At 39.7% G+C, this 21,018-nt stretch overlaps 1 protein-coding gene across 3 annotated transcripts in view; it reads left to right on the top strand.

Annotated features, from left to right (window-relative positions):
• Positions 1-21,018, top strand: part of LOC128706434 (glutamate receptor ionotropic, delta-1) — a 69,971-nt gene that overhangs the window by 15,525 nt on the left and 33,428 nt on the right. For 2 of the 3 annotated variants that reach the window (XM_070098561.1, XM_070098562.1), the window contains one exon: positions 6,170-6,358. In XM_070098561.1, coding sequence (XP_069954662.1) covers positions 6,170-6,358 — 189 coding nt within the window. The remainder of the gene's footprint in view (positions 1-6,169; positions 6,359-21,018) is intronic. The other variant, XM_070098563.1, reaches the window with a different exon arrangement.

Here is a 21,018-nt window from a genome sequence, read left to right as displayed (position 1 = left end):
GAAGGGGTAGCAGTAATGTTGAAGGATCAGTTAAGGAAGGAGAAAAGAGAATATGAATGTGTTATTCAAGAATAATGTGGATTAAAGTAAAGGTTGGATGCAAAAAGTGGGTCATAATAAGCGTGTATGCACCTGGAGAAGAGAGGAATGTAGAGGAGAGAGAGAGATTTTGGGAGATGTTAAGTGAATGTATAGGAGCCTTTGAACCAAGTGAGAGAGTAATTGTGGTAGGGGACCTGAATGCTAAAGTAGGAGAAACTTTTAGAGAGGGTGTGGTAGGTAAGTTTGGGGTGCCAGGTGTAAATGATAATGGGAGCCCTTTGATTGAACTTTGTATAGAAAGGGGTTTAGTTATAGGTAATACATATTTTAAGAAAAAGAGGATAAATAAGTATACAAGATATGATGTAGGGCGAAATGACAGTAGTTTGTTGGATTGTGTATTGGTAGATAAAAGACTGTTGAGTAGACTTCAGGATGTACATGTTTATAGAGGGGCCACAGATATATCAGATCACTTTCTAGTTGTAGCTACACTGAGAGTAAAAGGTAGATGGGATACAAGGAGAATAGAAGCATCAGGGAAGAGAGAGGTGAAGGTTTATAAACTAAAAGAGGAGGCAGTTAGGGTAAGATATAAACAGCTATTGGAGGATAGATGGGCAAATGAGAGCATAGGCAATGGGGTCGAAGAGGTATGGGGTAGGTTTAAAAATGTAGTGTTAGAGTGTTCAGCAGAAGTTTGTGGTTACAGGAAAGTGGGTGCGGGAGGGAAGAGGAGCGATTGGTGGAATGATGATGTAAAGAGAGTAGTAAGGGAGAAAAGTTAGCATATGAGAAGTTTTTACAAAGTAGAAGTGATGCAAGGAGGGAAGAGTATATGGAGAAAAAGAGAGAGGTTAAGAGAGTGGTGAAGCAATGTAAAAAGAGAGCAAATGAGAGAGTGGGTGAGATGTTATCAACAAATTTTGTTGAAAATAGGAAAAAGTTTTGGAGTGAGATTAACAAGTTAAGGAAGCCTAGAGAACAAATGGATTTGTCAGTTAAAAATAGGAGAGGAGAGTTATTAAATGGAGAGTTAGAGGTATTGGGAAGATGGAGGGAATATTTTGAGGAATTGTTAAATGTTGATGAAGATAGGGAAGCTGTGATTTCGTGTATAGGGCAAGGAGGAATAACATCTTGCAGGAGTGAGGAAGAGCCAGTTGTGAGTGTGGAGGAAGTTCGTGAGGCAGTAGGTAAAATGAAAGGGGGTAAGGCAGCCGGGATTGATGGGATAAAGATAGAAATGTTAAAAGCAGGTGGGGATATAGTTTTGGAGTGGTTGGTGCAATTATTTAATAAATGTATGGAAGAGGGTAAGGTACCTAGGGATTGGCAGAGAGCATGCATAGTTCCTTTGTATAAAGGCAAAGGGGATAAAAGAGAGTGCAAAAATTATAGGGGGATAAGTCTGTTGAGTATACCTGGTAAAGTGTATGGTAGAGTTATTATTGAAAGAATTAAGAGTAAGAGGGAGAATAGGATAGCAGATGAACAAGGAGGCTTTAGGAAAGGTAGGGGGTGTGTGGACCAGGTGTTTACAGTGAAACATATAGGTGAACAGTATTTAGATAAGGCTAAAGAGGTCTTTGTGGCATTTATGGATTTGGAAAAGGCGTATGACAGGGTGGATAGGGGGGCAATATGACAGATGTTGCTGGTGTATGGTGTAGGAGGTAGGTTACTGAAAGCAGTGAAGAGTTTTTACGAGGATAGTGAGGCTCAAGTTAGAGTATGTAGGAAAGAGGGAAATTATTTCCCAGTAAAGGTAGGCCTTATACAAGGATGTGTGATGTCACCGTGGTTGTTTAATATATTTATAGATGGGGTTGTAAGAGAAGTGAATGCGAGGGTCTTGGCAAGAGGCGTGGAGTTAAAAGATAAAGAATCACACACAAAGTGGGAGTTGTCACAGTTGCTCTTTGCTGATGACACTGTGCTCTTGGGAGATTCTGAAGAGAAGTTGCAGAGATTGGTGGATGAATTTGGTAGGGTGTGCAAAAGAAGAAAATTAAAGGTGAATAAAGGAAAGAGTAAGGTTATGAGGATAACAAAAAGATTAGGTGATGAAAGATTGGATATCAGATTGGAGGGAGAGAGTGTGGAGGAGGTGAATGTATTCAGATATTTGGGAGTGGACGTGTCAGCGGATGGGTCTATGAAAGATGAGGTGAATCATAGAATTGATGAGGGGAAAAGGGTGAGTGGTGCACTTAGGAGTCTGTGGAGACAGAGAACTTCGTCCTTGGAGGCAAAGAGGGGAATGTATGAGAGTATAGTTTTACCAACGCTCTTATATGGGTGTGAAGCATGGGTGATGAATGTTGCAGCGAGGAGAAGGCTGGAGGCAGTGGAGATGTCATGTCTGAGGGCAATGTGTGGTGTGAATATAATGCAGAGAATTCGTAGTTTGGAAGTTAGGAGGAGGTGCGGGATTACCAAAACTGTTGTCCAGAGGGCTGAGGAAGGGTTGTTGAGGTGGTTCGGACATGTAGAGAGAATGGAGCGAAACAGAGTGACTTCAAGAGTGTATCAGTCTGTGGTGGAAGGAAGGCGGGGTAGGGGTCGGCCTAGGAAAGGTTGGAGGGAGGGGGTAAAGGAGGTTTTGTGTGCGAGGGGCTTGGACTTCCAGCAGGCATGCGTGAGCGTGTTTGATAGGAGTGAATGGAGACTAGTGGTTTTTAATACTTGACGTGCTGTTGGAGTCTGAGCAGAGTAACATTTGTGAAGGGGTTCAGGGAAACCAGCAGGCTGGACTTGAGTCCTGGAGATGGGAAGTACAGTGCCTGCACTCTGAAGGAGGGGTGTAAATGTTGCAGTTTAAAAACTGTAGTGTAAAGCACCCTTCTGGCAAGACAGTGATGGAGTGAATGATGGTGAAAGTTTTTCTTTTTCGGGCCACCCTGCCTTGGTGGGAATCGGCCAGTGTGATAATAAAAAAATAAAAAAATAATATAGCTAGGCCTAAAAAATGCACATACAGTACACACATCACTTAAAATAAACCATGGTATGGGTGGGGCTCAAACTCATGGCAAGTGAGTCATAAAACTCCAGACCAGTGTGTAAGCCACTGGGCCAGCTGGCTACAATAAGATTCATCCAGTTAGGTATATTTATACACCATAGGGAGGTTAGCATGGACCCCACTTTGACCACAAATGCAGGTTTTTACAGATGAATCTCCTGCCAGTGTGACCGTAATGAACTCTAGCTCAAGTCCCCTCAAAGCGATCATGATGACTCACAAAATTGTAATAACATGATTGGAAACAAACCACAGTATGTGTGGGGCTCAAACTCATGGCAAGTGAGTCATAAAACTCCTAAGTGGTGAATATATTGTATGAAGTCTGAATAAATAAATGAATGGGTATTTTTTTTTTTTTAACAAGTCGGCCGTCTCCCACCGAGGCAGGGTGACCCAAAAAAGAAAGAAAATCCCCAAAAAGAAAATACTTTCATCATCATTCAACACTTTCACCACACTCGCACATTATCACTGTTTTTGCAGAGGTGCTCAGAATACAACAGTTTAGAAGCATATACGTATAGAGATACACAACATATCCCTCCAAACTGCCAATATCCCAAACCCCTCCTTTAAAGTGCAGGCATTGTACTTCCCATTTCCAGGACTCAAGTCCGACTATATGAAAATAACCGGTTTCCCTGAATCCCTTCACTAAATATTACCCTGCTCACACTCCAACAGATCGTCAGGTCCCAAGTGCCTCACGTACCTCCCCCACACTTACATTCTGCTCTTCTTCACTCCTAAAAGATGGTATACCACCCTGACCAGTGCATGAAATTACTGCCTCTCTTTCTTCCTTAACATTTAAAAGTTCCTCAAAATATTCTCGCCATCTACCTAGTACATGTACCTCCATCTCCCCATCTACTAACTCCCCTACTCTGTTTTTAACTGACAAATCCATACTTTGTGAGCAAAGTAACATTTATGAAGGGATTCAGGGAAACCGGCAGGCCGGACTTGAGTCCTGGAGATGGGAAGTACAGTGCCTGCACTCTGAAGGAGGGGTGTTAATGTTGCAGTTTAAAAACTCTAGTGTAAAGCACCCTTCTGGCAAGACAGTGATGGAGTGAATGATGGTGAAAGTTTTTCTTTTTCGGGCCACCCTGCCTTGGTGGGAATCGGCCGGTGTGATAATAAAAAAAAATAATAAAAAATCCATACTTTCCCTAGGCTTTCTTAACTTGTTTAACTCACTCCAAAATTTTTTCTTATTTTCATTAAAATTTCTTGACAGTGCCTCTCCCACTCTATCATCTGCTCTCCTTTTGCACTCTCTCACCACTCTCTTTACCTTTCTTTTACTCTCCATATACTCTGCTCTTCTTATAACACTGCTTTGTAGAAACCTCTCATAAGCTACCTTTTTCTCTTTTATCACACCCTTTACTTCATCATTCCACCAATCACTCCTCTTTCCTCCTGCCCCCACCCTCCTATAACCACAAACTTCTGCCCCACATTCTAATACTGCATTTTTAAAACTATTCCAACCCTCTTCAACCCCCCCCACTACTCATCTTTGCACTATCCCACCTTTCTGCCAATAGTTGCTTATATCTCGCCCGAACTTCCTCCTCCCTTAGTTTATACACTTTCACCTCCCTCTTACTTCTTGTTGCCACCTTCCTCTTTTCCCATCTACTTCTTACTCTAACTGTAGCTACAACTAAATAATGATCCGATATATCAGTTGCCCCTCTATAAACATGTACATCCTGGAGCCTACCCATCAACCTTTTATCCACCAATACATAATCTAATAAACTACTTTCATTACGTGCTACATCATACCTTGTATATTTATTTATCCTCTTTTTCATAAAATATGTATTACTTATTACCAAATCTCTTTCTACACATAGCTCAATTAAAGGCTCCCCATTTACATTTACCCCTGGCACCCCAAATTTACCTACTACTCCCTCCATAGGTAGATGTCGTTTTGATAAGGACCTGCCTCGTATGGGCCAGTAGGCCTTCTGCAGTGTTCCTACATTCTTATGTTCTTATGTTCTTATAATATTTTTACCCACTTTAGCATTGAAATCCCCAACCACCATTGCTCTCACACTTGATTCAAAACTCCCCATGCATTCACTCAACGTTTCCCAAAATCTCTCTCTCTCTACACTTCTCTCTTCTCCAGGTGCATGCACTCTTACTATAACCCACTTTTCACATCCAATCTTTATTTTACTCCACATAATCCTTGAATTAATACATTTATAGTCCCTCTTTTCCTGCCATAGCTTATCCTTCAACATTATTGCTACTCCTTCTTTAGCTCTAACTCTATTTGAAACCCCTGACCTAATCCCATTTATTCCTCTCCATTGAATCTCTCCCACCCCCTTCAGCTTTGTTTCACTTAAAGCCAGGACATCCAGCTTCTTCTCATTCATAACATCCACAATCATATCTTTCTTATCATTTGCACAACATCCACGCACATTCAGACTTCCCACTTTGACAATTTTCTTCTTATTCTTTTTAGTAATCTTTACAGGAAAAGGGGTTACTAGCCCATTGTTCCCGGCATTTTAGTTGTCTTTTACAACACGCATGGCTTACGGAGGAAAGATTCTTATTCCACTTCCCCATGGATATAAAAGGAAAAGTAATAAGACCAAGAACTATTAAGATAAAATCAAAGAAAACTCAGGTGAGTGTGTATAAATAAATGTGTACATGTATGTGTAGTGTGACCTAAGTGTAAGTAGAAGTAGCAAGACATACCTATAATCTTGCATATTTATGAGAGACAGACAAAAGACATCAGCAATCCTACCATCATGTAAAACAATTACAGGCTTTCGTTTTACACTCGCTTGGCAGGACGGTAGTACCTCCCTGGGTGGTTGCTGTCTACCAACCTACGTAATTGAAAACCACTGTATTAATGAAACGCTGTAAAGTGAACTGCTGTAAAGTGGGGCCTTCCTGTATGTACACATGTGTTGTGCTTCCTGTTTGGAACATCTAGTATGACTTGTACACCTGTGTGGAACTATATTTACACCTGTGCAAAACTGCTTTTTCGCTTGTGTGGAATAACCATTTTAATACATGTGCCATTATTTCTTGCAGCCTTTGCCACAGTGGCTGGCTCTGGTGCGTCCCTTTCAAGCCTACATGTGGTTGTGTCTGCTGTTGATGCTGGCTGCATCTGGCCCCACCTTCTGGCTTCTCCAATGGCTATCAGGTGGCTCCTACTCCCTCCCAAATGCCATCTTCCTCACCTTTGGCTCCATGATCTCACAGGTGAAATTGTGCACTGTATGTCCTTGAAAAGTTCAGTACTTCCCCTTGAATGCAATAATAATAATAATAATGACAGGTGAAATCCATTATTGCCATCACTTCTCTTGTTGCTGGATGTTTTAGAAATTAACCTTTCACTGTGTGTATGTAGTGATATGTGAAAGTGTATTTGATTCATATGTATGTGTGTGTAATTACAATAACTGTTTGTAGGAACAGGAACAGAGTTATTCTCATCGTGTTCCATATTTAGTATTTAATTTATCACACACAGTAATATCTCTAATTGTATCTCCTCTTGTATCTCAATCTGTTATTCTGCCATGTATCTATTTGGTATTTCATCTTTAGTTTACAAATGGGACCTCATGTTCCTGTTGATTGTATTCAGATGTCTTCGTCTATCCTTTTGTATATTTCTGTGATCTCATAGAGTACAACCCCAAATTCACGAGAATGATGCCCCTAACAATTTCTTGAGTGTGGAGTTTGCGAATACAGCCTCTCTTCACTTAGCGATGTACTTATTTACTGATGACTCGGACTTACGATGGGCTCTCTGACCAGTATGCATACCTAAATAATGTACATATTAGAGCTGATATCCTCTACAGTGGATCCTCGACCAACGATATTAATCCGTTCCTGAGAGCTCATCGTTAGTCGAAATAATCGTTAGTCAAGTTAATTTTCCCCGTAAGAAATAATGGAAATCAAATTAATCCGTTCCTGACACCCCAAAGTATTGAAAAAAAAATTTTACCACATGAAATATTAATTTTAATACACACAAACTGAAGAAGACATGCACAATTACATGACACTTACCTTTATAGAAGATCTGGTGATGATTGATGGGATGGGAGGAGGGGAGAGTGTGGTTGGTGTTAGTGTTTAGAAGGGGAATCCCCTTCCATTAGGACTTGAGGTGGCAAGTCCTTTTCCGGGGTTACTTCCCTGCTTCTTTTAATGCCACTAGGACCAGCTTGAGAGTCACTGGACTTCTGTCGCACAACATATCTGTCCATAGAGGCCTGTACCTCCCGTTCCTTTATGACATTCCTAAAGTGTTTCACAACATTGTCAGTCTAATAGTCACCAGCATGGCTTGCAATAGCTGTGTGAGGGTGATTTTCATCAAAAAAGGTTTGCACTTTAAGCCACATTGCACACATTTCCTTAATCTTTGAAGTAGACAACTTCTTCAATTTTTCTATCCCCTCCTCCAGAGCAGTTTCCTCAGGTCTGGCCTCTTGCTGTTGAAGATGATCTTGCAGCTCATCAGTGGTTAGTTCTTCATTGTCCTCCTCCACCAACTCTTCCACATCCTCCCCACTAACCTCCAACCCCAAGGACTTCCCCAATGCCACAATTGATTCCACAACTGGCATAGGCTTCTCAGGGTTAGCCTCAAATCCTTCAAAATCCTTTTGTCTACACATTCTGGCCACAGTTTCTTCCAAGAAGAGTTCAAGGTCCTCTTACTCACTTCCTCCCAAGCCTTACCTATAATGTTTACACAATTGAGGATGCTAAAGTGATCTCTCCAAAACTCTCTTAGAGTCAGTTGAGTTTCTGAGGTCACTACAAAGCACCTTTCAAACATAGCTTTTGTGTTGAGTTTTTTGAAGTTTGCAATGACCTGCTGGTCCATGGGCTGCAGGAGAGGAGTGGTATTAGGAGGCAAAAACTTGACCTTGATGAAACTCATGTCCCCAGAAAGTCGCTCTGCCAAGTCTGAAGGATGACCAGGAGCATTGTCTAATACCAGGAGGCACTTAAGATCCAATTTATTTTCCAGGAGGTAATTTTTCACAGTGGGGGCAAATGCATGGTGTAACCAGTCATAGAAAAAGTCCCTAGTGACCCATGCCTTACTGTTTGCCCTCCACAGCACACACAAATTAGCCTTGAGGACATTGTTTTTCCTGAACACTCTGGGAGTTTCAGAGTGATACACCAATAAAGGCTTCACTTTGCAATCACCACTAGCATTAGCACACATCAGAAGAGTAAGCCTGTCTTTCATAGGCTTATGTCCTGGGAGTGCCTTTTCCTTCTGAGTAATGTAGGTCCTGCTTGACATTTTCTTCCAAAACAGGCCTGTTTCGTCACAATTAAACACTTGTTCAGGTTTCAGTCCTTTACTGTCTATGTACTCCTTGAACTCCTGCACATATTTTTCAGCCGCTTTGTGGTCCGAACTAGCAGCCTCACCATGCCTTATCACACTATGTATGCCACTATGATTCTTAAATCTCTCAAACCAACCTTTGCTGGCCTTAAATTCACTCACATCACCACTAGTTGCAGGCATTTTTTTAATTAAATCGTCATGCAACTTCCTAGCCTTTTCACATATGACCTCTTGAGAGATGCTGTCTCCTGCTATCTGTTTTTCGTTTATCCACACTAATAACAGTCTCTCAACATCTTCTATCACTTGCGATCTCAGTTTCGAAAACATAGTTGCACCTTTGGCAAGAACAGCTTCCTTGATTGCCGTTTTCTTGGCCACAATAGTAGCAATGGTTGATTGGGGTTTTGTGTACAACCTGGCCAGCTCGGAGACATGCACTCCGTTTTCATACTTAGCAATGATCTCTTTCTTCATATCCATAGTGATTCTCACCCTTTTTGCTGTAGGGTTGGCACTAGCAGCTTTCTTGGGGCCCATGGTGACTTATTTTGCAGGTGCAATCACTAAAAACGCTGTGCTAATATGAAATGTTCCGATTGTATGTTTGGATGCAACCGTGGTGGCTGGCTTGTAAACACTGGCACCCACGGGACAAGTGAGGCACGCTCAGGCCACATGTGGACGCGTCTCGAATGGAACGAATCGTGTTGGTCGAGTTTTTTAGCGCTAGTCGAGGCAAAATTTTTGCGTTAAAATGTATCGCTGGTCGGATTTAACGTTATACGATACCATCATTGGTTGAGGGACCACTGTATTCTGTTTATTACAATATACTACAGTACACTACTGTATTAACATTTAAAAATATGGACAGTGGATCCCCAACTTACGATGACCTCAACCTACGATAAAACCCACTTATGATCCTTGTCAGCGTAAAAATTTGACCTCGACCTACGTTGAAAAACTCGGCTTACATCATTCGTCCCGTACACGTCCACGCATCTGGCTGGCGTGAGCATGCCTCAGCTGGCCTGCCTTCAGTTAGTGTGCCAATGTTTACAAGCCAGTGCGGTCGCTGCCACACATACATTCAGAACATTTTGTATTATTTTAGTGTTTTTAGAGCTTGTAACTGCTAAATAAGCCCCCATGGGCCCAAAGAAAGCTTCTAGTGCTAACCCTGTGGTAAAAAGGGTGAAAATTACTATTGAAATGAAGAAAGAGATAATAAGTTTGAAAGTGGAGTGCGTGCCTCTGAGCTGGCCAGGTTGTACAAAAAACCCCAGTCAACCATCGCTACTATCCTGGCCAACAAAAAGGCAATCAAGGAAGCTGTTGTTGCGGAAGGTGCAAGTATCTTTACAAAACACAGATCGCAAGTACTCGAAGATGTTGAGAGACTGTTATTGGTGTGGATAAATGAAAAACAGATATCAGGAGATAGCATCTCTCAAGCAATCATATGTGAAAAGGCAAGGCAGTTGCATGATGATTTAATTAAAAAAATGCCTGCAACTAGTGGTGATGTGAGCGAATTTAAGGCCAGCAAAGGTTGGTTTGAAAGATTTAAGAATCGTAATGGCATACATAGTGTGATGAGGCATGGTGAGGCTGCCAGTTCGGACCAAAAAGCGGCTGAAAAATATGTGCAGGAATTCAAGGGGTACATAGAGGCTGAAGGACTGAAATCCCAACAAGTGTTTAATTGTGACGAAACAGGCCCATTTTGGAAGAAAATGCGAAACAGGACCTACATTACACAGGAGGAAAAAGCATTGCCAGGACACAAGCCTATGAAAGACAGGCTAACCTTAATGTTGTGTAGTAATGCTAGTGTTGATTGCAGAGTAAAGCCTCTACTCGTGTATCACTCTGAAACTCCCAGAGTGCTCAGGAAAAACAGTGTCATCAAGGCTAATTTGTGTGTGATGTGGAGGGCAGACAGTAAGGCATGGGTCACTAGGGACATTTTCTATGACTGGTTTTACCATGTGTTTGGCCCCACTGTGAAAAATTACCTGGAAAATAAATTGGAGCTTAAGTGCACCCTGGTATTAGACAATGCTCCTGGTCATCCTTCAGACTTGGCAGAGTGAATTTCGGGGGAGTTGAGCTTCATTAAAGTGAAATTCTTGCCTCCTAATACCACTCCTCTCCTCCAGCCCATGGACCATCAAGCCATTTCAAATTTCAAAAAACTTACAACAAAGCAGTGTTTCAAAAGTGCTTTGAGGTGACCTCAGACACTCGATTGACCCTAAGAGGGTTTTGGAAAGATCACTTTAGTATCGTCAATTGTGTAAACCTTATAGGTAAGGCTTGGGAGGGAGTGGCTAAGAGGACCTTGAGCTCTGCTTGGAGGAAATTGTGGCCACAATGTGTTGAAGAGGGATTTTGAAGGGTTTGGGGCTAACCCTCAGGAGCCTATGCCAGTTGTGGAATCTATTTTGGCATTGGGGAAGTCCATGGGGTTGGAGGTTAGTGGGGAGGATGTGGAAGAGTTGGTGGAGGACAATGATGAAGAACTAACCACTGATGAGCTACAATAGCATCTGCAACAGCAAGAGGCCACAGCTGAGGAAATTGCTTCAGAGGAAGGGAGAGAGAAATTGAGGAGGTTGCCACCTTCAAAAATTAAGGAAATGTGTGCAAAGTGGGTTGAACTGCAAACCTTCATGGAAGAAAATCACCCTGACACAGCTATTGCAAGCAGTGCTGGTGACTTTTACAATGACAATGTTGTGAACCACTTTAGGAAAATCTTAAAGGAACGCGAGGTACAGAGCTCTATGGACAGATTTTTGATGCGACAGAGGTCCAGTGACTCTCAAGTTGTTCCCAGTGGTATTAAAAGAAGAATGGAAGTAACCCTTATGGAAGGGGATTCCCCTTCCAAAAAATATGTACACCTCCATCATCTCCCCTCTTCCCATCCCATCACTCATCATCATATCTGCAATAAAGGTAAGTGTCATTTATTCTTCATTACACAATATATTGTGCATGTAACCTTCTGTTTGTATGTAGGAAAATGTATATTTCATGTGGTAAAAATATTTTTTTCATACTTTGGGTGCCTGGAACGGATTAATTTGATTTCCATTATTTCTTGTGGGGAAAATTAATTTGACTTACAATAATTTCGTCTTACGATGTGCTCTCAGGAACAGATTAACTTCGTATGTCGGGGGTCCACTGTATACTAAAAATGTTATAAATGGTGCAAGGGTGACATTAAAGCAATATCAAAGATGGTTGACATAAATGTACTACCATTATAGTATGCTCCTCATTTAGCGATGAATTTGTTTACCGACGTGGTATTAGGAAAGGAACTCCGTCGTTAAATGAGGAGAGGCTTTACTGTAATGCAAAATTCTCTCTATACTATTATACTCCCTGATGCTAGGTCATGTTAACATGGTGGTAGGTTTTCAGCAATTTGTGCCTATGGAAAAGGGCCTCTTCGCATGTTGGATGCCTGCATCACTAAGAACCCGGAATTTCTTTCAGCAAAAATTTGGGAATCTTTCTCATTTCATCTAAATTTGCTGGTAATGACACAAAACTAATCACATATATGGACTGGGGAAGTGAAAAATTTGCTCTTGAATAGTGTTGCATGCTTTATTATTACAATTTATATAACAGTACAGTGAATTTAAGATTGTAGCAGGAGTAACATATCTGGCTTGGCCTTCACAACTAACCTAGGGCATGGAAGTACAGTGACAAGTGCTTCAAGTTTTTTTTATTTATTGTGTATGACTGGACTGCATTTGACAAAATATATAGTAGAGTATGTCACAGGTTATGAACATGATGATACATATTCCTAATTTCCATGAATGAATAATAGCTGATATGCAAGAACATCACAGTAACAAATGCTAGACTGGCAGTAACATTCTAGATAGATGGTTCACTCTCACCTAAAAACTGGTAATGATAAAACTGTATCTTTAAGAAATGAATTCAAACTCTAGGTTATTTCTGTCTTTTGGAGGAAGAGAGATGTTAATTGGTGCATTTAACACTCCAATTTCAAGACTCTTTCACATTGAAGGATAGCCATCCTTTAAGGGTCAACAGAGATCATTCATAAGTGACCAATAAACATTTGACTTGTATTAAAATAATAGTCACACTAAACCTATGTGGGTCATTCATTTTCCCCATTTCTTTGGTTCTCTGTGTATGGATTTATACTTGTTTGTACTTCAGTGAGATTGTAATCGAGGTGTATATTGTGTTGGAAATTATATCTTATGTTAGTTCCTCATTGTTTGAGGTGTATTTTCATTTCTAGTAGGTTCTGTAATCTGTTGATTTGAAACAAACTCTTCAAAGCCCCAATAGTTAATTGAAGGTCTTCTGTAGTTTGCCTTCTTATTTGTCTTTGTTTTTAGTCTTGAATATCATCAAAAACAAAGGGGAATTTACCATTTTTGAATGTTTGGATTATTGGGCCTTCTTGGTACCTCTGCTACTGTGCCATCATCTAATATGGCATTTGGTGTACATATTGCTGTTATCTCCAGTACTGGGTTACCATGGACTGTTTTAGATCCAATCCTTGTGTATGAGAAACTGGTTAGTTGTATTCTACTGCCATGTATTTGCTCTGTGCTTTTTTTTTTTATTGTCCCTTTTCTTCCTTTGGTTCATTTCTCTCTCTCTGTTTACCATGCACTCATTTTTTTTTTTAATACCCAATTTTGGGGTGTTCTTTTTAATATGGATTTTATAGCAACGTGCATTATTAACATTTTCTTGTTTGTAGTAATAAGTTGTACATTTCATGGTGAAAGTATCTGCAAATAACATTGTCCATTTCATAACATATTGGAACTTTCTGGTCTGTGTGTGTGTGTGTGTGTAATTATTCTATATATGTACTTGCATATTTCACTCTTTCTGTCTTCTGTGGCAGTGCAGTTCTGTTAACTGTGAGGTGCTTGGAGTTTTGTATCTTTCTCAGAATAAAACTTTTTTAACTGTGCTGTTATTTTTTAATTTTCTGTTATTATAATGCTCCTTTGCATCACTGTTTCTGCCTTGTCTTTGCTGTTCTTAACATGTTTTTCTACCCTTTCACTAGCTCTCTGGTCCATATTATACTTCAGTTTCTTACATTTCATGTATGTACTATTCTGTATTTCCAGTAAGATCTCAATGAATGACTTTTTGTGTTTTTGGTTAGTATTATTTAATGCATGTCTTATACCTTCCCAAAGCTCTTGATAACTCCCACAAATCCAGTGACATTTCTTTTGCCCAATTTTGTTGCTAGCAGCAGTATTAATTCTAGCACAAGTCACACGATGCCTCTTAACTAAAAAAAAAAAAACACGTAAGAGGGGAACCTCTTTAATAATATTTTGGTCCATACTGGACCATTGTCAAATCACAGCTCTCCCCAGTTGTGAAGTGACGATGATCCAGGGTTCTTGGGAAAGTGTTCTAGTCATGTATTATAATTTTTTTTTATTCTTCAGTATGATACCTAGTTCTCTGTGTCACAGAACCCTGTATCTTTCACACTTCCCACAGATTTATGTTATGAATAGTATTATATAGAGTATTCATATATCCTGGTGTTATTTATTTGCACTTAACAGATGTTAAGCACAGTGCTTAGTCTCAGCAAGGAAAATTTCTATGTTTATATCTATTTCTATAAATAGAAGACAGCAAGGTGACGAGAGTAACAAAAAAAATATTAGCAATGAAAGATTGGATATCAGATTGGAGGGAGAGAGGGAGTATGGAGGAAGTAAACATATTCAGTTATTTGGGAGTGGGTATGTCAGCAGGAGGACAAGGTGAGCCATAGGACAGATGAGAGGTAAAAAAAAAAAGTAGGTAATATTTTGAGGTCTCTGTGGAAAGAAAACTTTATCTATAGAGGCAAAGGGGAAAATGTGCCAGAATTTAATATCGCCAACACTTTTATATGGATGTGAAGCATGGCCTTTAAATGTTGCAGTGAGGAGGAGGCTGGAGGCGGTGGGCCATATTTAAGAGCACTATTTGGTTTGAAAAAATATTGTGCAGAGAATTCAGAATGTAGAAATTTGAAGACCAAGTGGGGTTACTATAATTTAGAGGGTTGGGGAGGGGTTGCTGAGGTGGTTTGAGCATTTAGAGAGGATGAAGCAGACAGGATGGCTATGTTTATTGACTTAGAGTAGAAGGAAAGAGGGTTGGAGTCATCCCAGGAAGGGTTGGAAGAAGGAGACGAAATAAGTTTATAAGTTTTTAGTGCTAGGGGCTTGAGCATCTAACAGGCTTGTGCGAGTGTGTTAGATAGGAGTAATGGAGACGGGTGGTTTTTATGGCTTGATGTGCTGTTAGACCATGAACAAGGCAACATTTATGAAAGGATTCAGGGAAACCAGATAGCTGGTGGTAGAAAATACAATGACTGCATTCTGAAGGAAGAATGGGGGGGGGGGTTGCATTTAAGATGATCATTGGAATTATGTTGTGTGCTCACTTCTAGCAAAAGCTGTTGAATGAGTTCACCTAGAGGTCAACAGGGGTCAACGGCCCCGCGGCCCGGTCAGTGACCAGGCCTCATGGTGGATCAGGGCCTGATCAACCAGGCTGTTACTGCTGGCTGCATGCAATCCAATGTACGAACCACAGCCCGGCTGGTCAGGTACCGACTTTAGGTGCTTGTCCAGTGCCTGCTTGAAGACAGCCAGGGGTCTATTGATAATCCTCCTTATGTATGCTGGGAAGCAGTTGAACAGTCTTGGGCCCCTGACACTTATTGTGTTGTCTCTTAATGTGCTAGTGACACCCCTGCTTTTCATTGGGGGATGTTGCATCGTCTGGATGATTTGAATAGAAATAGCTAAACTCTTTACGATTCAGAACCAAACGATCAAACTAACTCAAGAAATGCAGGAACTAAAAGCTAGCAATGCAGATTACCTCAACAAGATCACTGCTCTTGAACATAAACTAGATACTCTGGAACAACAAAGCAACACCCACACCCAGTCCCTAGACACCATCAACACTCTAAAAGACCAAGTCACCCTACTTACTACCAACATTACAGAGGAAAGATCAAGAGTGGACCAACAACTTGCCAATGTCATAACCAACTTCCAAGACCATAATGACCAACAGCAGCTATCTGACGCTGTTGTAGTTAACAGCAAACATCTCCCACGCACAGTCACCCAAGAGACCTGCATGGAGACCACCCTACAGCTTATCAAGGACCACCTTTGCCTTAATATACGTAGTGATGACCTAAAGGATTGCAAACTGATGGGCTACCAATCAGGTAAAAAAAACAGTGCTGTTAAAATTCCAAACTAGCCTACAAAGAAACAACCTACTAAAAACATCTATTTCTATGAAAACTGATGTTTACGTCAATGAGTGCCTTACCAAAACAAGACAAAACCTTCTTTATCGGCTAAGAAAATTACGCTATGCCCAAAAAATCCACCAGTGCTTTGTGAGGGATGGAAAAATCTCAGTTAGGAAACAGCCCACTGGGAAGAGATACTTCATCTCTACAGAACATGATCTTAAAACATTCCTAAGTGAGGCTGGACTAACAGAATCAGAGTAAAGTGCAGATAATACCCACAGTCCACAGTTAGTGTTATATTGTCAGAAATTTGTGCCCCCCTAAAATTCTAATACCCCAACTACTTTTGATTGTCATTGTTGTATTCAACGACCATTCTACCTCATAGTCTTAATTGTGTTTAATATTTACAGAATCTATCTCCTTTTTTACAACTTACCGCATCACTGTTCCATCTTATTTTATTATAAACTAACCATAACTTGTCCTCAATAATTCTACCTCACTTTAAGAAATACTCAACTGCTCAATTTTATTCTAATATCCCTATTATTGCCCAATTTTGCTTTAAACTATATTGATCAAACTTATTGTAAACTTTTATTGACCATTTTTATTCTATACTTTTTTAAACTAGTATTTTCAACTACAACTTTTATATTATCCTGTCTACCATCTTACTAGCATATTATAACCAAGTCATTGCCATTTTTATTTTTATCATTTTTTTTTATTATTCTTTTGCTACCTTAACTTGTGTATTTTATCCTGTCAATTTAAATCTAGTTATACTCTAATTCTTGTAAACAACTTATATAAGACCTTAGTGCAATTACAATTGAGAGTCTTGTGCCTTTTTTATATTATTAGATTAAACTCAGTTGTACTATAGCTCATTGTAGCTCAATACATAGTCAATACCAAATTCATTATATTAGACCATAGTGCAATTACTAGTGAGAGACTGGTGCTATTTTTAATTTGTATTTTTATATTACTAGATTAAACCTAGTTGTACTATAGCTCATTCTAGCTCAAAACATAGACTCCACAAAAGTCATTATATTAGACCTTAGTGCAATTACAAGTGAGAGTCTTGTTCTATTTTTAATTTGTATTTTTATATTACTAGTTTATACCTAGTTGTACTTTAGTTCATTCCAGCACAACACATAGACAACATCAACTTCATTATGTGTAGTAGTGACTATACTCTATATGACCAAAATACTCTAGCTATATACTTGTCCAAACTTCCCACCACTACAGATATCAGTACTAGAACTCAACACACAACTCAGGATATAAATAACCATAATTTAAACCTAGAAGATGATTGATCACGTTGACCCTGATCTAAACCTCCATAATCTGACACCCAATCAAAACCTATTGGAAAGTAACTGCCTTTATTACACAGCATCACAAGCCAGCACTATCCTAAACAATGCTAAAAGTCTATCAGTACTTAACTACAGCATCAGGTCCTTAAGCAAACACTATGATGACCTCCTGGCACTCCTTGAATCACTAAAGACACCCTTCTCCTGCATTATTCTTACTGAGACCTGGCTTAAGCAGGACACAATAGATATCTACCCTCTACCAGGATACACAGCAATTCACAACTGCAGACCAAATCAAGTTGGGGTGGTATTGCAATCTATTACTCTAACCAATTATCTTGTATTAGCACCACTTGCTTTAGTGATGAATATGGGGAATACATTTTTGCTAATTTTACTGTAAAAAACCTTAAGACACCTATAACAATTGGTGCCATTTACCAGATACCTCACACAAACATCCCAAATTTCAGTGAGAAATTAAAGTCACTAATAACAAACAGACAAATGAATAAGCACCACCTTCTCTTAGCTGGAGACTTCAACATCAACCTTGGCTTACTAGATGATCAGCCTGTAACTGATTTCATCAACAATATGAACAACACGCTTCTCATACCAACAATAACTAAACCAACCAGGCTCACTGAGACAAGTGCAACCATAATAGACCACATATGGACCAATATACTAGTCCCCCTTAAATCAGGGATAATCACAGATAGCACTACAGACCACTACCCTACCTTCCTCCTGACAAACATTAGTAAACCACCACTTGAATACAACAAAGTCTCATTTAGACTCCATGACGAGGCCTCAATAAGGAAGTTCACAGCTGACCTAGAGACTGTTGACTGGCCTACAGAATTCTCCAAGGCCAATGGTATTGATGACTGGACAGACATTTTTCTTAACAAATTACTTAGACTATACAACAAACATTGTCCTATAAAAACGAAACAGATCACAAACAAACGGCTTGGTTGCCCATGGCTAACCAGCACCATTCTGAAATCCATTGACAAGAAACACCAGTATGAAAAGCAATATAGACAGGGCTTAATACACAAAGATATTCTTAAACACTATTCATCAGTTCTCACCAAAGTAATAAAGAAAGCCAAACAACTATACTACTCCAGTAGATTCACAGACACTAGAAGAGATATAAAAAAGACCTGGAAAACACTCTCTCAGATTCTAGGGACCCACAAACTGAAAAAAAAAAAACAAGAATATTGTCCTAACTAAACCTAATGAAACACCACTACATCCCACTGACACAGCTAACAAGATAAACGACTTCTTCTCAACCATAGGATCTAATCTCGCCAATAAAATCCCACATACCAATGCCCATGCAGGGGACTACCTAGATGGGAATTTCCCAAATTCCTTCTATCTTGCACCAACTGAGCCCACGGAAGTCACTGAGATTATAAAGTCACTTAAAAATAATTCAGGGAATCTGTCTCATGTCCCACCATTACTGTACAAGCGAGCGGCCCATGTCCTTTCGCATGCTATTTCATTACTTTTTAACAAGTCACTAGAAACTAGCACCTTCCCGAAACTACTCAAGATGGCAAGGGTTACACCAATACATAAAGGTGGTGACCCTACAGACTTAAACAACTATAGGCCAATATCAAACTTACCATTGCTATCCAAAATCTTTGAGAAACTCGTGCACAGGAGACTATATTCATTTATAACAGCACAAAACATATTCAACCCCTGCCAATTTGGATTTAGGAAAAATAAAAGCACTAATGATGCAATCATAAAAATGCTAGATCTGCTTTACACAGCATTGGAAAATAAGGAATATCCACTAGGAATTTTTATTGACCTAAGAAAAGCTTTTGACACAGTAGACCACGACATCCTACTCCACAAACTTGACCATTACGGTATAAGAGGCCATGCGCTTGCTTATTTCAAATCTTACCTTACTAATAGGTATCAGTATGTCACCATTAAAGACACAGCATCAACAACACGGCCACTTGATACTGGAGTTCCACAGGGAAGTGTCCTTGGTCCCCTGCTCTTCCTCATATACATCAATGATCTTCCAAACGTATCCCAACACCTGAAACCCATTCTCTTTGCTGACGACACGACTTATGTCATCTCTCACCCTAATCTTGCCACCCTCAACACCATTGTTAACGAGGAGCTGATCAAAATATCTACTTGGATGACAGCCAATAAACTTACGCTTAACACTGACAAAACCTACTATATTATGTTTGGTAGCAGAGCAGGAGATGCACAAATTAACATTAAGATCGACAACACTCTAATTACCAGACATAATGAGGGCAAATTCCTAGGTCTATACCTTGACAACAACCTGAATTTCAGCACCCATATCCAACACATAACCAAAAAAGTATCCAAAACAGTTGGGATCCTCCAAGATACGATACTACGTGCCGCAAAATGCCCTTCTCACACTATACCACTCACTTATTTATCCATACCTCACCTATGCTATTTGTGCTTGGGGATCAACTGCAGCAACACACCTAAAGCCAATAATAACCCAACAAAAAGCTGCAGTAAGAATAATCACTAAATCCCATCCCTGGCAACACACCCCCCCACTCTTCATAGATCTAAACTTACTCCCTGTTCAGTACATTCACACTTACTACTGTGCAATCTACATCTACAGGACCTTAAACTCCAATATCAACCTTGACCTAAAAAGCTTTCTTGATAGTTGTGACAGAACCCACAGGCATAACACCAGACACAAACATCTCTACGACATTCCCCGTGTCCGACTAAACCTTTACAAAAATTCAATGTATGTCAAAGGCCCTAAAATCTGGAACACCCTACCTGAGAACTCTAGAACTGCAGACACATTCATCACCTTCAAAACTACCATTAGAAAACATCTTATCTCCCTGATACACCCCATCAACTAACTACACGAATACCTGGTGGTTCACACTTACACTCACTCACCCATTTGACCATAAACAGAAATATTAATCTCAATCTTAAAATAATGAATCCTGTGATACTCCAATACTGAAACTATGTACTGTGCCAAAACAAAAGCATTCACATTGCTAAACTCACAAACTAGTATTTAGTCACTTAGCCATAATACCAACTTACCTCATAATTTGTAATATTTTAAAATTAAGAATTAAACTAAGTCTGCCCGAAATGCCTAGCCATGCTAGGTGTTCTAGTGGTACACTCTGTAATCATTATTTAACTACATGTAAACCACACAATAACCAAATTCTGTAAACTCAGCATTGTAATCCTTATAGAGAATAAACTTTGAATAGACTGATGCAATGGTTGGAGAAGTGGCAGATGCAGTTTAATATTGACAAATGCAAAGTTCTAAATGTTGGACAGGTAAATAACCATGCCACATATAAACTAAATAATGTAGATCTTAATACTACTGATTGCAAAAAGGATTTAGGAGTTTTGGTTAGCAGTAATCTAAAACCAAGACAACAGTGCATTAGTGTTCGCAATAAAGCTAATAGAATTCTTGGCTTCATATCTAGAAGTATAAATAATAGAAGTCCTCAGGTTGTTCTTCAACTCTATATATCCTTGGTTAGGCCTCATTTAGACTATGTTGCTCAGTTCTGGTCACCGTATTACAGAATGGATATAAATGCTCTGGAAAACGTACAGAGGAGGATGACAAAGATGATCCCATGTATCAGAAATCTTCCCTATGAGGATAGACTGAGGGCCCTGAATATGCACTCTCTTGAAAGGCATAGAATTAGGGGGGATATGATCGAGGTGTATAAATGGAAAACAGGAATAAATAAAGGGGATGTAAATAGCGTGCTGA

Source organism: Cherax quadricarinatus, chromosome 63 (assembly GCF_038502225.1).
Source record: "Cherax quadricarinatus isolate ZL_2023a chromosome 63, ASM3850222v1, whole genome shotgun sequence".
Taxonomy (NCBI): Eukaryota; Metazoa; Arthropoda; class Malacostraca; order Decapoda; family Parastacidae; genus Cherax; species Cherax quadricarinatus.
Note: the sequence above shows the minus strand (reverse complement) of the source record. Positions and strands in the feature narration are given on the sequence as shown.